Source organism: Cyprinus carpio, chromosome A12 (genome assembly GCF_018340385.1).
Source record: "Cyprinus carpio isolate SPL01 chromosome A12, ASM1834038v1, whole genome shotgun sequence".
NCBI lineage: Eukaryota > Metazoa > Chordata > Actinopteri > Cypriniformes > Cyprinidae > Cyprinus > Cyprinus carpio.
Genome location: NC_056583.1, coordinates 7,387,312 through 7,410,248, shown reverse-complemented (window position 1 = coordinate 7,410,248; position 22,937 = coordinate 7,387,312). Strand labels below are relative to the sequence as shown.

The 22,937-nt window shown below is 36.5% G+C and overlaps 1 protein-coding gene across 3 annotated transcripts in view; it reads right to left on the bottom strand.

Annotated features, from left to right (window-relative positions):
• LOC109110240 (glutamate receptor ionotropic, delta-1-like) overlaps positions 1–22,937 on the bottom strand; it is a 443,260-nt gene that overhangs the window by 141,713 nt on the left and 278,610 nt on the right. For all 3 annotated transcript variants that reach the window (XM_042767362.1, XM_042767361.1, XM_042767363.1), the window contains exon 4: positions 18,971–19,176. In XM_042767362.1, the coding sequence (XP_042623296.1) occupies positions 18,971–19,176 (206 nt within the window). The remainder of the gene's footprint in view (positions 1–18,970; positions 19,177–22,937) is intronic.

Below are 22,937 nucleotides of genomic sequence, written 5' to 3'. Positions count from 1 at the left end.
TTTTTTACTCATATAAGTGTGCTGCACCATTCCCTTTGATCTAATATAGATGGCACAGCATTGTTTTTAATCTCAGTCTCTCTGCAAATCCAGCGTCGGCCTGTGTCTTGTTTACAAAGGACTCCGCAGTGAAATGAAGTGAGCAAATGCTCAGTGTTTTACTTCATTAAAAATACAGGTCAACCACGCATTCCTAATATTCGAATACAAAGGACAGCTGTGTTCTTTCACAACCAGGCACTGCACAATATTTTGCCATCTTTAACGGAATGTTTATTGCTTGGTTGCTTGATCTGTTTTAACACCACTTAAGGGAACTTCGAACTGCGTCCTTTAGGGGTTGCTATGGGGAATGCCTTGTCGTGTCCCGTGTCTGAAGCATACATTGAAAAAATACCAACAAGTTGGCCGGAGACAGCCCCTGACGTCACTATCGGTGCGACTATAGATAAATAGGCACCGGGAGAACACGTCATTCTCTTCTTCGCCTTCACTGACTGTTCTGTTTGAAGCGTGCATCTGAACGTGGTAAGAGCGATCTATCATGGTGACTACTAGCAAAGCGTTTAGACAGTGTGTGGTTCCGTGTCATCGTTATTTGACACCCGATGACACACACAATCTTTGCGTTGTTTGTTTGGGTGAAGAGCACGCATGCGATGTCCTTCAGGGGGCAATCTGCGTGCACTGTTGGGGGGTGTAACTTAGCGATCGGCTTTTTGCACAAATAAATATTTTTCACATAATAATTCTTATATATAATTCATATATGTGTGTGTGTTTTGTGGGGAATGTGGCGGCATGATTACCATCTGTATGGCCACACATCAGCGTGTGATTACTGAATGTATAACCAGCTATCAGTGTGGATGTTGTCTATATGAATGGACATAAGAGTGTGACTATTGACTACGTATATGGCTGGCAATCTGCATGATTACCATCTGTATGACTGGCCATCAGCATGTGTTTACTGACTGTATGACCACCATTCTGTCATACCTATGCCACGGGCCGATGGGAATGTGTGCCAAGTTTGAAAAGTTATACATTCATTGTAAGGAAAAAAAAACACCCTGTACATAGTCTTATTGGTATGGAATGAAATAAAGTGGATAAAATGATGACAGAATTTAGGGTAACCATTGTTTTAACTTCCATTGCTTCATCAAACAGAAGTGTCTGAACTGATAAAGTTATATTCAATGCATAATAGGGAATTTATGAATAATGACTGTCTGAACTGGAGCAAGTAGGAAACTACCCATGCATTTTAAAAGAGACAAATCTCCATGTGAGGGAGCCATAGAACCTGCTGGTCCGGAGTGATGCGACCTTCACTGGCGTCCACCGTGTGAAGGTGACAGCACAGAGTAAATCATCGCCACCTTGCCTTACATTGTTTTTCTAAAATTGCAGTGTATCTGCTTACTCAGCAAAAATACTCAACTTCAAACACCCACTCTAGTTCTACTTAATTTCCAATCAGCTTCTCCTAATGGAAGTTATTAAGAATGAAACTGCAGCACCGGTCTCAGAGGACCATGAAGGTTCTACCAGCAACTACTTCAGGCTGAAGACATCAAATGTTTATCTTGTGTTTTAAGTTTGCTTCTTATTCCGGGACTAGATATACTTCCCTTCCGAGAGTAGTAGTTAACTGAGTAATTTGGATCTGTATATAATGTACACTCGCATGGCAAGACTGTAGTAAAATCAGTGGCCTAAAAACAGTTTTTTTTTTTATTTTACACGGAGCAGGTCGCCTCATGCCACCCTGTTGAAAAAAGCAGCATATGCTGGTTAGGCATTTTTTGAAGCATGGCTACTGGTTTGAGATAGTTTAAGCTGGTCATGAGCTGGTTTAAGATGGTCATGTGCTGGTCCTAAGCTGGTACTAAGCAGGAGCTAGTTGCTTAGGACCAGTTTAGGACCAGCACATGACCAGTCTAAACAAGCTCAAAACAGCAGCCATGCTTCAAAACATACCTAACCAGCATATGCTGCCGTTTTCAACAGGGCAGACAAACACTGTCTGAGTAGGTACTTCTTTTGAATGTGTGACCAGGGTTTTAAATTAGCATCTGCCAACCAGCCAAATGCAGGTAAAAATCATTTGTGGCTGGTAGTCAAATCACTTGCTAATTTGTTCGTTTACATTTCTTAAATCATTAAATTCTTGGGGAAGTTAATCCAAACCAAATCTGCACAGATTTAGCACAAATACTGAACTTATGAGTCATCCTGATATACATCATTAAATACAGCCTAATTGCACAGCGTCTGCGCATACCTAGCTTATTTGAACATACCCTTCACTATGCAACAAATAATGGCACACTGGTTTCCTTTGCATTGAAGCAATTGCAAAGACTCTGAAAAACAGCTGGAGACTTTCTTACTGTCCATATAAACTCTCCTGATATGATGGATTTTGATCCCACTGTCTTACATTTAGTTCTATCAAATTAAGGCCATACAAGCCTTTAATGGTACAACAATGTCTTATTTTTATTTATGGTTTTAATTATAATTTCAAGAGGTCTTAAATTTGGGGACAGAAAGACAAGATTTGTAATATATCTTAATGTGATGATTAAACTTTGAAAGGCTATGATTTCATTGAATAAATATGAGCACCTCACATTTCAAAGTCAGGTATTGCACTGTACATCCATTACCTTGGAAACAGATTTATTTCTCCCGTTCCAAAAGTGCCACCTCCTGGCACAGGATGAATTTGCATTTTCAATTATCCCTTCTGCTGTATTTTTGCAGGCTATTGCAAACATTGATGCATATATTTATGGAGCAAACACTCAGGTGCAAGTCTTAAAAGGTCTTAAAAAGTTTTAGATTTATTTTTTAAAATTCTGCAGATATTCAGATTTAATTATAAGTATATTTATATATGAAAATGTGACATATTTAATCTGGTTTATTTCTCTGTGTGTGTGTGTGTGTGTTTGTTTTTTCTTTTTATTTATTTATTAGAAGTTATGAATGGCCAGTAACTTAAAAAATGCTGGTGCATTGCTATTTTGAGGCAACTGAAATAGACTGCGAAGTTGACCAACAAAAAAAAGTCTTGCACGATATATATATATATATATATATATATATATATATATATATATATATATATATATATATATTATATATATATATATATATATATATATATATATATTAGTAATACGCGCCTATAGGCAGGTGCACAATGCGAGTACACTTTGCTTATTACACACACAGGGATGCACAGCAGCACACAGACATTTTAAAAAACTAAAAATTTTAAATGTAAACGATTATTATTGTGTACATAAATATATAAATGCCTGCATGTCATAATGGATAGTCTTTGCATATATCAAAATAACATGCACGGGCAGATCTGTTCCCTCACTAGAGAAGTGTTCAGTTTTTCCCATAGACTGTTTTTTTCTGCTTGCTAATTCCGCCATGTAAATAAGAAATTTCCAATGGCGTGAGCGCAAGTGGCTTTTTAAGGGAATGGGAGATGAGACTCTGATTGGTTTAGGTACATTACGCCCAAAACACACCCATTACTCATTAAGAGAATAAGGACAACACTTTTAGACCATGCGCCAGCCGCACAGACCATTTTTCCCATCCTTAAACTAGCAAAAGTGGATTCGGACATCCCTTAAGCGCAATTGCTCTGTGCGCTTTAGACCATGTGGTTAGATCATTAAAATAGGGCCATTTATGTTCAACACAAAAGAACAGAGAGTGGACCATCAGGAGAAATATTGGACACCCGTGTCATAGGAGTTTAAATATGACATGAGGGTGAGTAAATGGAATGATGATGACAGAATTTTCATTACTTTATGAATTACTCCCTTAATTTACCCTGTCAAAGTCGCTAATTTCCTTGTACCTATTGTCTGAAATGATAATGCTGCTGTCTCTTTGAACTCTTTGAAATAACAAAATGATCAGAGAACACAACAGGTTTTCTTTAAGCAAATGTTTTTTGGTTTTTTTTGCCTTAAGCAGGTAACTACTTTTACCTTATAGATACTGTACAGTACACAGACTCCCTTTACTGTGATCATACAGTCTCACAGGAACACACTTCACTAACTCTTAGTTTCTGAATGGAAGCCATTATTTCCTAAAGGCTCTAATGTGATAAAAGCCTATCGTAAAAAAAAAAAAAATAATAAATAAATAAAAAACACAGACCATGAAAATATTTTTCCATGTATTTAAAATTCAGCTGGAAAAACAATATTGGACACAGATAATTATCCCTGATCCTGTTCGTTTGCTCCTGGGGAGGGAGCGGTTGTCAGTGATGGATGTTAGGTGGTGCAGACGGTGGCCGAGAGAGCTGTTGCTCAAAAAATTAGTGCTCCACTATAAATAATGGTGAGCAATGGTGTTAGAACAACTGAGTGTTTTCATGCTGTTTATCTGTATAACAAAAAGTCAATAAACTACCATATCACCATTTAAGACTTGGAGGATAGAAACAAATCCAAAGATGCAGAGAGACAGTAAGTACTCCAAAGCTGCATACTTTGCAGTCTAACCTGTGATCATGTGGTGCTCAAAAAAATTGATAGTCCCAATTAAACCATAACCTTCCATGAAATCTATCCATATAATTTATTAAAAAGCAATAATAATTTGCTCCAAAAAGCCTTGGGTGTTTAGCTGAGGTTAATTATGTAGTCATCTGTTGGGCCATGAGGATTTTATAGCTCGATCCCACGCTCCACAAACAAGCAGACAGAGTTATTTCTTTTAATCCCCTCATACTTCCACTCTGAACTGATGCTCAGCTATTTAAGATTTCAAAAAAACGGTGTGAGTTTGCCTTTGTCAGCACTCAGAGTTAGAATTTTGGCTTTTCACCTGACAGCATATTTTTTATACATATGCCAGCTGCTAGTGATCTGCCTTATTGCTTTTTATTGGACACTTAAAGTTTGTTGTTTTGGGTTGAGGGAAAAAAAAAAAAGTTTTGCTTTTGTCAAGAATATGATGATGGCAGAGAAAAGAACAAAATTAGTGAATGGCTCACTGCTTTCTCAGAGTGCCTGACTTTTAAAAGTCGCAAGTGTTTTTTTTTTTTTTTTTTGGACACCTTTATGCCTATTTTGCCACAGTGTCCAACTTTTCAGGTGGCAAGATTAGACATGTCAGGCAGGTGACTGATAGCAGATAGCAAAACAATGTATTTTATCAGCAGCATATCTAATGGCAATATAAATAGCATATTCTCTCCACAAGACAAATGATCCCACTTGCCAGTCCAACATCAATCTCACATTTACGCCAAGGTGACTGGCATACAAATGCCCTAGGAGAATCACACAGACAAAACTAGCATGAGATGTCAACTTACTAATTGTATCAGCTTTCAAAACTCAATTGCCTCAAAAACTTTTGCTTAACAGTGGAACTGTTCTCCTGTTTTGTATTCGTCTCTGTGTACTGTACATATGCTCATTTAACAGCACTGGGACATTAAAACTCTCTGATGTAGCGCTTGCTGGAACTAGCCTCATTAGCATTCGACCCAGGAATGAGGGGACGTCTCTCAGTGTAAATGACAACACAGTGCATCTTGTAAAACCAGAAACCAAGATTAAAAGACTTTTAAGACAGGACACTTCCCACAGTTTTATCCCTCTCATGCTGATGTTAATCATTGTTAATCACCAGGATTTGTTTCTCATCAAATAAGTCCTTGCTGGTGCAGTAGGACAGGATGTCTGATCAGACGGGAAGAGCACAATGTGGTGAACAATGCAGATCTCTTGAGGATGGTTAATGTGGATTTTAATGTCTAAATGGTGTCTGGGACATTGTACTATATGAGGTCAAGAGCATTAGAGGTGATTCATTTTGTAAATGAATAAAATAAAGGAGGAGTTATAGTTATTGAACAGGAATATGGCACAGGGTCTTCTTCTTTACTTCCCATCTAAGTCAAATTATGCAGTCTTGAGATCTGTTAATACAGGATGTGTCTGAGCTGGACTATGTACATACATAAACATCATTTATGGTGGGGATGGAGGAGACATGGGACTATTCTTTTCCAGAAAATTTTGTCCCCATCACTTTATATATGCAGGGCTCTACTGTGTGGCCATTTCTTTCGCAGAATATTTGGGCACACTGGTGAGAGTGACCCAATAAAAGCTCATGAATAGTTGTATAATCAAATCGGTATTTCAACTACAACTCCCATAATGCATCTACACTGCGTAACAGGTACACTGTATGTATAGCTTCTCAACTGGCTGGTTTTCATGCCTTCAGTCAACAGGGCAAGTGCAAAATGTTGTGTGGAACAGATTGTACTTCTGTTGTTTCTTTGCAGCGTGTCAAAATAAATTGGACTATCAAAAACAATGTTGAAATTAAAGATTACAGCATATGATATTGTCAAGCAATATTACACAACCAGATATCAAACAAAAAATCAGCATGATTGTTTTTTGATCATGACACAAAATAACTAGCTAAAATTAATTGACTAATCATATAAGCAGCACATGTGAAAGTGTGAATGAATACTAGTCAGGTAAAATCACTATCCAATCACTGTGTTCTTGTTAGCAATAGATACCTCCAAAGAAACACCTCCAGCCATTATCGCTTTGCATCAAAATTGCCTCACATGCAAGGAAATTGCTACAAAGGATATTGTACCTTAAAGAACCATTAACTGGGTCATCAAGCACTTCAAGGAGAGAGGCTTGACTGCAGTGAAAAAGTCTTTAAGACGGCCCAGAGTGTCCAGCAAACGCCAGGACCATGTCCTCCTGAGGAGACAGCTACAGAATCGGGTCACCACCAGTGCAGAGCTTGCTCAGGAATGGCAGCAGGTTGGTGTGAGAGCATCTGCACGCACAGTGAGGCCAGGACTTTTGGACAATGGCCTGGTGTCAAGAAGGGCAGCAAAGAAGCCACTTCTGTCCAAGAAAAACTTCAAGGACAGACTGAAATTCTGTAGGAAGTACAAGGATTGGACAGCAGAAGTCTGGTGCAAAGCTATTTTCTGTGATGAAGCTCCCTCCCTACTGTACATCACAAAAATAAAATCTACTGAAAAGAAAAGAAAAGGTGAATGCTACCATGAGTCTTGTGTTGTGCCAACAGTGAAGCATCCCAAGACCATCCATGTTTGGGGTTGCTTTTCAACCAAGGGAGTGTGCTGTCTCACAATTATGCCCAAAAACACTGCCATGAATAAAGAATGGTTTCAAAACGTCCTGCAAAAGCGACTTCTTCCAATGATCCATGAGCAATTTGGTGATGATCTGTGCATTTTCCAGCATGATGAAGCACCATGTCACTAAGCAAGAGTGATAAAGAAGTGGCTCGAAGATCATTACATTGAAATTTTGGATCTGTGGCCAGGCAACTCCCCGGCTCTCAATCGCATAGAGAACCTGTGGTCAGTCCTCAAAAGGCGAGTAGACAAGCAGAAGCCCACATACTGTGATCAACTCCGAGTACTAATAAGGCAAGAATGGATCGCCATCAGTCAGGATTTCGCCCAGAAGCTAATATCCAGCATGCCAGAGTGAATTGCAGAGGTTATGAAGAACAATGATCAACACTGTAAATATTGACTCATTATATGTTTTTGCCAATAAAAGCCTTTAACTTATGATATGCTTATCATTGATTTTTTTTCTCAGTATACCATAGAAACGTGGAAAAATTATCTACAAATACTGAAGCAGCAAACTTTGCAAAACACAAAATTTATGTCACTGCCAAAACTTTTTGGTCAGGACTGTATATATATATATATATATATATATATATATATATATATATATATATATATATATATATATGTATGTATGTATGTATGTCTGTATGTAAGTGTGAATGTGTGTATATATATATATATATATATATATATATATATATATATAATAGTCATTTCTGTGATTGATCAAAAGGTGCTCCTGTTTATTTATTTATTTATTTATTTATTTATTTTAAGCACAGAGCCCTGGCATGTATCGAATATAGAGGAAGCATCTCAAATTCTTCAGCATGAGCTGTATTTTCTTTCTAAAGTGACATTTGCAATAGTCTCATGGTTCATGAATTTGCAAACTATTGAGTAGCATGGTATGCTAAGTATCATTGTATAACCATCTGATGTGTTATTATAGCATGATAATTGCTTGCTCTTATGGTATTAATACTACTTTTAGAGACTTATATAACATTATGAAATGTTATGTATTCAGTCTAATTACAACTGCCTGTTTGTCTTCAAATTTATACATAAAATAATAATAATAATAATAATAATAATTATTATTATTATTATTATTATTATTATTAATTGGAGCAAACCTTTGTAAACCGGCTTGCAGTGTAATTAGCTAACTCTCAGAAAACAGTTACTTAGATTAGGCTCAGGTGATTTTTCAGATTTTATCGATTAATTCAAATGAAATGTTTTGCCTCAATTTTATTTTTTTATAAATCAAGGAATCACAATTTTGAATACAAAAATATTACTAAACATTAGAATAAGACACTTTGACAATATGCGAATGGTAACAGTAAAGAGAAAAGAAGGATCCAACTGCATGACAGTGCACGTGATGAACCGCTCACGTTTCAGAAACTGTAAAAATCCAGGATTGCATTGCAATTTCTGGGTTTGCTTAAATTACTGTGTCTGCAAAGCACTTTGCCTGATACCCATCAACCCTTATCTTTCATTTTGATGAATATCTCAACATGCATTCAAGCAATCAAGAGCAGAAGGCAAGTAATACAAAGGCACTTTACAACACCTCAAAAGTATCTCTCTCTCATACCTCTGGAGTAACACATCCTTCCTACTGAGTATCATCCATCATGCTTGATAACTCATGCCACTCAATCCATCTCCCGGTGCGACAGCAGCAGCGGGACGGCCCCTGTGTCTATGAGCAGCAGGCACAGAGAACAGAACTAAAAGAGGAGAAATCCTAGAAAAATAAGAATTGATGGAAAACCCATAACAGTTCAGGCCCACACATACACACCAACACACAGCAATGCAGGAGGAAATATAACAACTCTGAAGTCAGAGATGTTGAAGAGCCTCTAAAGGGAGAGAGAGTTTTTAGGCTTTAACAAAACTGAAGTCACCATGGGTGGCAGAGAAAATAAACAATACTCTCCACAAAAAACATGACTGAAAGCAACGCGGCCTACCTAGAGCTCAGATATTTTCATCCAAACTACATCCTTAAACACATAGTGGCCATTAAAGGAAACAAGAACAAGGAGGTAAATGCAGTTATTATTATACTTTATATACCACAGTTAGATCCAGTCCTCAAATCTGATTGGAGGAGAAGCATTTTAAAAGTCCTTATACTTCACCAGTGTTAACACCAGGACCTTTACTAGTTGCCACTCCACTTGTGCGTTCTAGAATGGGCTATCCTTTTGTATGTTAGTGATGGTTAGTAATGGTCAATAGACCATTAATTCAACCAGTTCACTCAAAAATACAGATTAGTTGAGGAATGAAGCAAGATGTTGAAACTATTTACTTTAAACAACAGACATGCAATGTGCTGCTAGGTAACGCTGATGTTTCAGTTTATAGTGATCAGTGCACTGGACAGCACCAGCTATGTGAAATTCCCTTAACTATTGAAAGAATAAGACTGCATTGCTTTCCTCAAGAGGACATGGCAAACTGATTTTTGATTTGTTTGTTTGTTTTGATGACCTAAAGAATGAAGGTTCTGCATGGTTCCTTGCTTGATTACTTCCAGGTTGTCCTTGATTAATAACTTGCTCGAGTATATAAATAAATATCCTCAGAGACCCTCTCTTAGGGGAGGCCTCCAAGGTGAGTAAAAGAAAAAGTGGTATGCTGTGGTACACTTGCAAGACAAGCCCTTTAGTTAATGGATCTCAGTGTAGGAAAGGCGTCAGTATGCTGAATAAACTGCTTTTACGAGGAAGCAGCTTATCACTTAATGAATCGACCAATCTACTGTATATTAATCTTCAACATGTTTGCAAATTAAACGTTCATGTTGAATTGATCTAAAGCATTGTTAGAGTTTACACATCCAAATTTGAAGTCACAGAAAATTTAGCAACAGGTAGGTGTCACGATCATTAGTTGGAGTACCCATGAACTTCAGTAGAGGGCACACCACTCAGGACCATTCCACCCATCAACCACCAGATGTCACTTGGACACTAGCACCTCTCATACTGTTGCACCACACCCGAACTACATTCCCCATGAGTCACTGCATCACAATCACCTTGCCACACCTGCACTTCATTCATCAGCCAATTTCCTTGCCACACCTGCACCTCATTTACACACACATAAAAGCAGCACTATCACTCTCACTCACTGTGAAGTCTTGTTTAGCTTGTCTAGCATTTCCGAGCGGGTTTCCCGTGTGTTTGGTTTTCCCGTGTGTTTGGTTTTCCCGTGTGTTTGGTTTTCCCGTGTGTTTGGTTTTCCCGTGTGTTTGGTTTTCCCGTGTGTTTGGTTTTCCCGTGTGTTTGGTTTTCCCGTGTGTTTGGTTTTCCCGTGTGTTTGGTTTTCCCGTGTGTTTGGTTTTCCCGTGTCTGCTCTTGGATTGTGTATTTCGACTCTGATTCTTGCTGCCTGCCCCGATCTCTGCTTGGTTCTGTTTTCGATTCTGGTTGCCCCTAATATACCTGACGCCATTCCTGATTTCTGCCTGTCTGACCATTCTTTGAATAAAGTTCTGCACATGGATCCGAACGCCTCTGACTTCTTGTTACAGTAGGATTCAGAATACAGCACTTTTAGTTCATTGTTTGGTTTTGTTCATTTATTTTTATTTTTTTTGGAAACTGGAGTTTATTTACTTTATCTAGTTTTTTTTATGTTTCTATTTGTTATAGAACTCTCACGCTAAAATTAACAGAAGAGACAATGACAATACTACAAAATGAAAGATGATTAAAAATAAAAATAATAATCAGCTACCGCCAGGGCTGGACTGGGAAAAAAAATGTTGAAAACAGCTGAGTAGAAGTTCAGAAGAACAGCATCTATCTTAAATAGATTTTTTTTGTAACATTACAAATGTCTTTATCATCATCCTTGCTAAATAAAAGCATTAATTTCTATAAAAAGTTAATAAAGTAGGAACTTTCAGTTTAGAGTCAGTGATATCTTAATCTTATCTTATTTGCAAAAGATTGGAAATAATTTTGGTTTATTTTTATTTATTGTCAGTTTTTGTTTGTTTTAGTATCAATATCTGGCAACGCTGCATCACACTTAAACTGAAAGCTATCAAAAAAGCCCATGGACAGGTTTTTGCTGACAGGATACGACAACGCAAGGGAAACACAAAAATGATCATGATATTATCATAAACATCATAAATGTTATCAACGCTGTCAAAAACAGTAGCATTTAACACTAGTACACACATATCTGTAGAACAAGTAGGTTACAGAATGAAATGAAATACGCAAAAAAATAGCCATGTCATTCAGTATAGTTACATTTTCACAAATCATGCTATAAACTTTCAAAAGACCACTAGACAAAGTTACTGTAGTTATGTATTGTTGCGATAAACAACTTAAAAAAATTATCCACCCTTAAATATAGTAAATGCAATATGATTTAAAAAATAGTCATCCCTCCAATGCCTGCGTACGGAAAACATTCTGTCAGCCCCTTAGGTGCGTCGGCCCACCAGGAAAATGCCCGGTATGCCCGATTACCAATCCAGCCCTGGCTACCGCTGCACTGTATGAAACTATAACTCCACAAAACACTTTTTTCTAAGTTTTTGACTCATGGGGTTTTTAAGGTTTACTTACTTTCAGTAAAATCCACATTTATTCATAAAATAATAATGAAGTCTAATTTACTGAGGACCTGAAAGGCGGTGTGAGAAGCTCTCTGGGAAAAAAGTCTTTGATTACAAGATTTAACATTAGCAAATATGCCCTATCACAACTTCATCACATAGCCTTGAAAGCCTTGCAGTCTCATGAATGTTGTACAGGAATATATTAACACACTGGCCTGCTACTTCTGCCTTAATTAAAAAAAAAAAAAAAAAAAAAAAGAAACAGAACAGTTTGTCAAAGACAGTCACCGAGAAAAACCTATTTAACCACAGCTACATCCTTACAGTGTGTGGCCTAGTTAAAAGTGGATTGAAACTTCAAAATGCAGTACCTTTCTAAAATTCAGATGTCAGATTCTGTGTTCAAGCAGAAGGAGCTATAAATATTTCAATGCAATGTTATCAGTTTCATAAAACCATGAGAACTAAGAGTTCTAAAATAGAAAAGCAAAAAGTTTAATGTGCTAAAAAAAGAAAGCCTTTGGAGATATCTACAGATCAAATATATTTTCAAAATGCTGACATGATGTCTAAAACTAAAGGCTGAGATGAAAATGAGACACCAGGGAAGTTTTCTGGAACTTTGGCATATTGACACATCTCAGCATCCAATGGTTTATTTAATCTATAACAATCTCTTTTGCCAACTGTAGAGGGCAAAATTCTGTTGAAAGCTGACAACAAGACTGAGTCATGTCAATACAGAGCTTTAAAAAGTCCTGTAAAATAACTGTTGTTTAAACATTGACTATACTTTGCTGATAGGATCAAACCCAAATTCTAAAGCAAAGTCAAAATGTGTGACACAATTTAAAGTCTGATGTGGATCATTCCTACTTGATATCTCTGATCTCCAACCACAAAGATATTAAATTGTTCAATGCTCAGAATATCACATACTACAAAAAAGAATGTCAAAGGCACAATGGTGTTCGATTGTTGACTGGATTTCCACATCAGTTGGAGGTGTGATATAATAATAATAATAATAATAATATATTCATATATATATATATATATGAAAAATTGCAACTTTCCAAGATTAGTGGATCACAAAATAAGCTTTACCTTAAAGTCTGAAGTGTGATAATTTTCGTTTCAGGAAGTTGATTCAGAAATAAGTCCTGCTTGTAGAACTCAGGGTGTGTACGGTATCTATGTGATATGGGGAGCGAAGCAAGTGAAGACACTGGATGGATAGCAAAAGAGTGTGTGCAACTGAAAGAAAGAGATATGTCAACACTGAAGGTCTTAGAGAGAGTTTTGTCAGCAGTATGTCCAGGCATCTGGGAGGCATCTCACGGCACTTCTGTTTAATAACCCTCAACTGGTAAGCACAGCCTCTGCAGATGATGCAGTGCCACAAATTATGCCCCTTGTGTGCATCAGAAGTCATTTGAGTATTTCCTATCAACCACTTCCTTTAGGAATGACAGGGAGCAACAATACAGGCACAACACGAGGCCTAACAGGCAGAACACAATGTGATTTGCCCAAATAGGGCAAGTTCTAGTACTGTAACAACGGTCCCAACTCTAAAAAGCTGCGATTGGTTGGAAGGTAGGATAAAGTCATTTCTAATGTGTTGTTTGCAGGGATGGCAATAATAGAATGCATCATGTGGCAAAATACATTTTGGAATGTATTAATGAAATATAGCTCAATCTCATTAATTATTCAGTATTTCATATTTCTTGTGCTAAATAGTTTCATGTCACTAGCTTAGTGGAATGCTAATGTCCAACTCAAGTGGGTTTCTTTTGTGTGGTAATGGGATTCATTGCGGTAATTGCTGCTGGTAGTCACCTATGAGGTTTCATTAAATATGGTATGAAAACAAGGCAACAAGACAGCTCACTAGTGTATATACAGTAGTACAGGGCTTGTGTTAGATGCTTCACATCATAAGCATACAAGATCCTATTTAAAGATCAAAGTCTCTGCATCATCATGCTTTCTAGTCAGTGGCAGACCCTGTCATAGCTGATAAAGGGCGGTAGAGTTTGTTAAGCAGTGCCACATTATACCTACTGTAGTTGTTACACTTGTGTTCCATTTTTCCTGTCCAAATGCTCTCCCATGCGTTTCTAGTGAAATTGCAAGATCGGCTGTAACCGAATTTGCTATTGTTATTGAACAAACGCATGCAAGAAAGATTTGAACTTGTGACTTCTTACAACTAGGACAATGATTATTCTTTAAGCCACATCAGCTCATCCTCTACTAGGGGTTTCCACATTGTAAAACGGTGGATTGTAAATTCTGCATAATCCTAGAGAACTTTGTTGATTTTTTTCCTATTCAACATGTTGCTATAATGTCAAGAACTCAAACAGTGTTCCTGTGGCTCAGTGGTAGAGCATTGTGTTAGCAGTGCAAAAGGTTTTGGATTCAATTCCCAGGGAACGCATGTTAGGTAAAAAATGTTAACCTTAATGCACTGTAAGTCGCTTTGGATAAAAGTGTCTGCTAAATGCATAAATGTCAAATGGAAACAATGGAAAGTAGGATCCAAACAGAACTGAGCTCACCTTGAAAGACCTGACAAAGAACACTACAAAAAGGGCTAACTGACAAATATGATGCATTTGCAGACAATCAGGGACTAACATGGTGAAAAAGGGAACCGGAACAACAAACTAAAAGTCACAGTGGCAGTAAAACACCTTTCTTTCTCCTTTTCATGATTACAGGGACAGACTGTTGATTTAATACATGCCATTTTGTGGTTTCTCTGCATAATACTGTGTTATGACCTTAAAACACATTTAGCACAGTGGATGAATTGATGTTATCATCACATAATCAGTTCTATATGAGTTAGGTTACTCAGCTAAGTAGCGCATCGCACTAGCAATGTTGAGTGCTTGGGTATGAGTCAATAAAATAGCTCAAAGACTTTTAGAAGCAAGTTAAAATGGCTTGATTGCTTCACCAAATTTGTTTTTATTTCACCTTTGCTTTTGTGTTGTGTTGTGTTTTAGTGTTCTTGGTACATTATTTTCAAACACAATAGAGCATTAACCTTTTAGAGCCACTAACCGGGCATTACATTTTCGAACTGCCAAGATACATACCAAACCAACTTAATAAAACATTGCCAGATCCACATTCATTAGTTTCCAGTAAAATGAACAACCTTGTCTAGCCACTTACTGAGCATTTCACTTTGAAAGTGCCATGAAATGTGCAAGGATATATATGTAATATAATTTGATAGAAATGTTATTTTTCCAATGAGCCTGCCATCAGTGGCAGTGAATGCATTTCTATCTGCCTCTCCATGAAATTCAATGCACATTGCCCTTCATTGTTTTCAGACATCATAGTGTCTTGAATACACCTTCAAAAGTAAAGAGTACTGGAATGCAGACCCAAATTAAGTACAATCTTCCAGTGGTCTTACAAGATCAAAATAAAGGAAAAGTAGAGCAATTTTCACACCTAGTGATGATGTAAAATGTCAACCCCCATCAAAGAAACCTCACACAATACATGACACAGTAGGAGGAAACTGTAATGTGAATCAGTATCCAGATGCTGAGCTGAACTGATAGTAAGTTACCTTTGACTTATTTGTCTGGAGATGGTGTGTTGTGGTATAAACTGAAAAGGTGAGTTATCAGCTATGGAACCTAACAGGAACCGGATGACAGGAGAACATGACAACAGGCTTGGCCATAGTGAACACCGGTAAAAAAAACATTCAGAAATACAATGAAAGCCAAGAAATACAATGAAAGCATTATACTTGCCCTTTGAAGCTTTACTGGCTAAAATGATATATATTCTAACTGATTTTAAATTTAAATTGAATACATCCTAAAATACGTAAATATCCACCCATGCTGGGGTTAAAATTGTAAGTACTGATGCATTCTATTTACTCTAACTCATTCAAAAATTAACTTATTTGTAAGTTTATTTTGGGGTTTTTGTTCCGTTCATCCATCCATCCAACCATCCAGCCACACTTACACATTCCCTAAACTCATTCTATACTTCATTCTTTCTTGTTTTAAAGAATTCCCACTAGATTTGTGGAATGGCAAATCCATCCAAATTGCAATGCCTAATCTGTATTTCATTCATCTTTACAATTAAGGAATACAGCATCAAAGACTAATCTTTCTGTTAATCCTTTCAAATAAAATTCACACTTCCAATGAGCAGGGGAGATTACATATGACCATTGTTTTATGGTATATCCATATGCATGAGAAAGCCATGCTCTTGCTCTTGGCAGTGATCCCTCCTGCCAGCATGAGTGACTGATCCCGGTTCAGATCCCAAAGAGCGTGTTAAGGCCAATGTGTGATGTTATCTGATGTGTGTGACCTCAGATCAGTGGATGAGTGTACTTCAGATGCTGAGATAATGACAGTAAAGGTGTGCTGGCCTGACAGGTCATTTGTACAGTCATTATGAAGGGATGCAACAAGTGACAGGTTTTGTGGGGCATAATAAGCCAGTTCTTACTCAAGTTGTCTGTAACACTTTATAATCACGTTCAGTAGTAAGGCATTTATAAGTGATTAGTTAATGATGAACTAATTGTTTACAAAACATAACTATGTGTTCATAAATGATTAATAAGTGATATGTTAATATTTGTATCTGTTTTGTAGAGTTTAAATCAATTACAAGTAATTAGATGATGATTAACTAATCATTTACAAAACATGAATATACGTTCACAAATGATTAAGTAATATGATAACAATTAACAAACCTGTCATAAGTTCTTATAAAAATAGCATATGATGAAATAATCAAACATATCCTTAGTAAATGGTTAATAAGTTACTAGTCAATATATTATTAATCACTTACAAATCACTGAAATGTCAATATTGTACTATTATCTCACAGCGTTGAAAATACTCCATGTGTCAGAGAAGACATCTGTCTACACCCTAATCAGTCAGCCTTTACATTGCAGTACACACTACAAAGTATTCAAAACCTGATGAGTAAAACATTTACAACTAATGAGTAGTTTACACTTTAAATTAGGGGATGCAGAAAGCTTTGTAAATGATTTATTCATGCGTTTGCACAGCAGATTTTGAATACTTTGTAGTGTGTACTGCAGTGTAAGGGCTGACTGATGAGGGTGTAGACAGATGTCTTTTCTGATACATGGATTATTTATAATGCTGTGAGATAATAGCACAATATTGACATTTCAATGATTTTGTCAGCAGTATTAGTGAAGTAAATAATAATATATTATCTAGTAATTAACTAGTAATTATATTGAAAAAAAAATATTAATTGAATTTACATTTTTTTTAAGATAAGTGGTTGCAATCAATTTATTTTAGCTACATTTAAATAAACTAATTTAGTTGACTAACTTCCAACATTTATTTTATTTAAATGTAGCTAAAATATATTGTTTGCAACCACTTACTTTAAAATTGAGTATAATTTTTTTTTAGTGATTAACCTTTTACTAAGGATCTGTTTGATTACTTCAAGATGCTATTTTTTAAGATAATTTACGAGATTTGTAAATCGTTAGCATATTACTTAATCATTTGTGAATGTATAGTCATGTTTTGTATATGATTAGTTAATCATCATCTAATCGCTTGTAAATTACTTGTAAATGAATTAACAAAACATACACAAACTGTTAGCATATCAGTTATTAATTGCTTATGAATGTTTTGTGAATGGTTAGCTCATCATTAACTAATCAATTATAAATGACTTACACCTGAACGTTATTATAAAGTGTTACCCAATTATAGGATTAGATCTGTCACAAACATCTGCGTGAATTTGCTTTGACAAATTTGCTATGACTTCCTTTATGGAAACTGTACATGAGCGTGTGTGATGGCAAGATGACTATCTCTATAAAGGCTTAGATTATGTGGTCACAAGTGACTCTTTGGGGAATCAGCAAATCGATTCGATTCATGATTCACAGGTTTTTGATCCGATTCAGGATCAATTTTTGTAAATTCAGAATGATTAAATGTCGCAATGACACTTGATTCGATTTTAATTAAAGGTGTAGTAGGACATCTTTGAAAATGCTAACTTTAGCCTGATAGCACTGAAAGCACAAGTCCCACCCTCCCTGCAATGCACACAGACCAGATGACCAGAAACAACATTACTACAATGCATCATGTCATTCACCAGTGAGAAAACTTTATAGTACAGTTAGTAACAGTGCTACAATACCAAGGAAGGAAGGAAGGTCAGGCTGTTGTTGTTTACCTGCCATTCTCGCTCTGTCTGCACAGCGTACATGAACATGCAGATGATGTATCCTATTTGTGCGAACAGGGTGTGCAAAGGTATGCAAATACATATGTTGACAGGCAGGTAGGAAAGCCTATGATAATGTCCAAACATTTTGATTGGACGAACATTTCTTGGTCCTACGCCTTCCACAGAATATATAAATACATATAATTACATTTAGGGCACTTAACTTAATGATTGCTATCGGGTTGTGAAGAGACTTTCAACCAGCATAACAAAAAATGTTTCTGAAGACAATCACCTATTACACATTTAATGTATTTAAGTACATTCATATTAGGGGTGGGATATACAACTTATATTTTGATAATAATATTATACATTTTTTTTTTTTTTTTTTGCTGGAAATACGACTGTTATGGTAAGTTTGTAACTTTAGATGCCAGTGAAATTTCACAATTCTCTGTACCAATTTTGATACCACAGCAAAAGCTAATACTAATGTAAGTAAAAGTTCCCAAGCAATTCTTGATGCAAACAATTAAACAGTCATTACTAAAATCATGTAATATAATGTTTTATATATACATTTTTTCTTCAATATTTAGCTTGATATTTTATCGATACTTTACTAAATCATGATTAATTAGATGTTTAGCATTTTAAATTGATTACTGACTGAAGCATATTCATGATTAAAAAAATTCCATGTTTCAGCATTTATGCACTGAGAAAACTGTGAATCTTTACACTCCTTCTGACATGACAAGTAGTTACCAGAGGTGGCTCAACCTATCCACTGGTTCATCTCACCCCATTAACCACTATGTCCTAGAGTTCATGGTAATGACAGCACATACCTGATGGATGAAGACCTGTGCTCCACGTGGGCTCAGGAGCAGGATAGCTCTTCTCAGAGTGTCCCTGTAGTGGTTGAGCTCCTCTGTGCGCATGGAGGTGAACAAACTGGAAAACACGCCACTGATGTTCCTATCCACTCGTTGCAGAGACACATCCAAACCCTGTCTTGATGTCTGGTCCAGAAAGACTTGCAGTCCACGGATGTCTGCAAGAAAAATTCATGTGGAAATTAAAATCAGTCTTGTTCAAGGCTGTCAAAGTGAATAATGTTTGGCCATTTGGTAATTTTTAAACATATATATATATATATATATATATATATATATATATATATATATATATATATATATATATATATATATATAAGATATTCAACTGTTACTAATGTTCAGAAATGTATCATTTAAAACAAATAAATAAATAATGAAGTCATCTTTGGAAGATTAAACTTATAAAAGCTAATATTCATATTTATGTGAGACCTCAAACATAATCTAAAATAGGGAAGTAATTAAAGCACTGTTCCATTCTGCTGTAAATCTGGTAGTTTCAGGAAGTATTGAATGCTCTGTGCCTGGCTATTGTGCATCACCCTGGGAATCACATTGCCGATCACACCCTCTCAGCGGCAACTAATTGACAGAAATAAAAGCTTTTATGTAGGTATATGAAAGGCAACCTCACACCGATTTCCTAATTGAAACACCCATCATTCACAAAGTTCTACACCCCCCTAATCCATGTGTACCCACTTCTTTACTATTTTGGTAAATTTGATTATTTCAGCTACCAATAAGAGCATAGTACTCTCAACTCTGTTTAAAGCATTTACATGTTCAAACCCATTCCACATCATTTTGCAGATGTTCTTAGTCCAAAAAATAAAAAAATAAAAGGTTTTTGTTTCCTGGTTTACATACTACACAAAGTCCAGTATACTAATACTGAGTCACTAATAACAAACAGTAAACACCAGCTACCTGCGGCTATTATAGAAATTGACTGACGTATTTCTACTAGATGTCTGTCTTTTCAACATAAAACATTAAATAAAAAAGGTCAGCACTGTTTTGCTTGTTCAACAGGGTTTGTTCACCCAAATATTAAAATTATGTCATTAATGACTGTCCATGTCCAGAAAGGTAATAAAAACATTATCAAAGTAGTCCATGTGACATCAGAGGGTCTGTTAGAATTTGTTGAAACATCGAAAATACATTATGGTCCAAAAATAACAAAAATTACGACTTTATTCATCATTGTCTTCTCTTCCGGGTCTGTTGTGAACGCAACTGCTGTGACTGTTGACGTACGACCAAAATGTATTTTCGATGCTTCAAAAAATTCTAACTGACCCTCTGATGTCACATGGACTACTTTGATGATGTTTTTGAATATAGTGCATTTATGGACTACTTTTATGGTGCTTGTTGTCCTTCTTGAAGCTTTACAGTCATTGCATGAGCTTAGTAGACTATTTATTTATTTATTTTTCTGCCCGCAGATAAAATAAAAATAAAAATAATAATTAATGCTGTAAAAAATGAATAAAAAATAAGGAAAAAAAGAAAGCAAAATGCCTTGACAAACATTATTCTACAAATGAGCAAAAAATTTGACAGGGAAGAGAGTACTGTCTGCTTCAGCTCATAACTTTAGTACCAGCTGTTGAAATCCAAGTGTAATTTAACAAAGACACTTGTGGGAAAATTATAACGAGCAGGACAATCAAAGAACTGAACCACAGAACAAATCACAGCAAACACTGTCTCCAAGGGATCATTCTCAGAGGAGAGGAAGTCAGATGACATCATCACTCCATTCCCTCTCAGTTTTTTTTCTCCTTTATACATTATTTAAAGAAAAAAAAAAAAAAATCTTAGCAATTTTCCAGTCCCCCACCCCCGCAATTATCTATGTTGACAACAGCCTCCACTAGTGTTGTGCTGAGGGCAGTGTGAGTTATCATGAAACATCATGCCACAGTGTACGCACACATACACACACACACACACACACACACACACACACACACACACACACACACACACACACACACACACACACACACATGCGCGCGCACACATATACACACACGCACACAGTTTGCTCTCAGCATCGAAAAAAAGGGCTGTAGGATAGAAAGTGATGAAATTGGAACAAACATGAAGATGAACACAAGATAGAGACTGCCAACTGAAGTGCACTCCATAGAGATACAGTCCTCTATGGAGTTATATTTGCCCCACAATTCTGGCAAAATCATAAATTGATCATGCAAAAGAACATTTTACATGAGTACAGACTCAAGTTTTGTGAAAAAGTTAATGTCTTGAAAAGAAGAAAACATTTTGGCAAATGAAAATTAAAGCACCCATGTAAAAATCCCCGGCTGAATTACCTACTGTTTTTTGACAAACTCCAAGGTCATGTGGGGATTTAATTATTGTCCAAATCCACGTCTTTGAGTTTACAAAAATAAAAATCAATATAAAACTCATTGTATAAATCTTTTTGTCCACTGCAGAGCACTGCATGATAGGTGTTGAGCTTTGCTGTAATTTGCATGCATTTTAAAGATATAGCCTACATTTATTACGGAAATGTTGGAAAGTATATAAGAACTATATTTAATCACGCTTCACAACAGTGGCTGAGAGATCTTGAGAACAAAAAGGAAAAAGGGAAATAAAGCACATTACATTTAAAATGGGCCATTATTCTGACATGTGTACAATACCATTTTAAATTACGTAGCGTATTATATATTACATAAAAAATATAAACCAAGCAGCTTCATGCAATATAAAAGGCTGCATTATTATTTCTGCTAAATTCTCCATTTTAAAAATGACATTATTTGAGAGAAAATTCAAGACAAAACCATTCATCTATAGTGCGTCTGCCTTTCTATTTTTAAACAGGAGATTTAAATAATCAAATAAGACATAGGATATTATTATAACATTAAATATGAATTTATTGTCATTATTCCAAGCATGTGCCATTTTATTCACAGCAGACAATCATACTGTAATAATGGGTCAACAGAGTGAGGATCCATTTGCAACTTTTAATGGTAAAAGCACAGTCGTACAGGCACAGATCAGTAACAGCAAACAGGGTTATCAGAGGCGAGACAAAGGCAAATATTTAAGGCAGACAAGAGATCAGGGCAGGCGGCTAACAGAGTAACAGTCCAAAAACAGAGCAGAGGGTCAAAAGGCAGGCAGTAAATAATCCACAATAATAGAAACAGACAAGGGTCATACACAGAAATCCAATGAAGAAGGTCATAAACACTCATAGATGTCAGCTGGGGCAAAACAAGACTTCACAATGAGACTGTGTGAAACAGCGGCTTAAATAGTCCCATGAATGCGCATCAGGTGTGCTCGTAATCATAATCAGGTATGAAATGATGGGAAATGGAGTTCAGGGAGGAAAGACAATATTCGGGTGATGGTGGCCTCTGGTGACGATCAGGGGGAACCACAGAGGCCGAATTTGTTACACATAAAACTGACCACATTATCAGCGCCCGTGTTCCCACAAAACTCTCTCATCCACCATGAATAAATTGCCATCCGAATGCATGAGTTTTATCACTGAGGTGCCATGCAAATTTATTTTTATGGACGTCGACATGAGAAACATTTACCATCCAAATAGGGCTAAAGATGTCTAAATTATTTAACATATGCTTAAATAATCTGTCATGAAAACCCTCAACCCTCTTCAGATCTCAGTCTTGACTGAGAATGAAAGTGACGTGACATACAGCCAAGTATGGTGACCCATACTCAGAATTCATGCTCTGCATTTAACCCATCCAAAGTGCACACACACAGTAGTGAACACACACACACACCGTGAACACACACCCGGAGCAGTGGGCAGCCATTTATGCTGCGGCGCCTGGGTAGCAGTTGGGGGTTCGGTGCCATGCTCATGGGCACCTTAGTC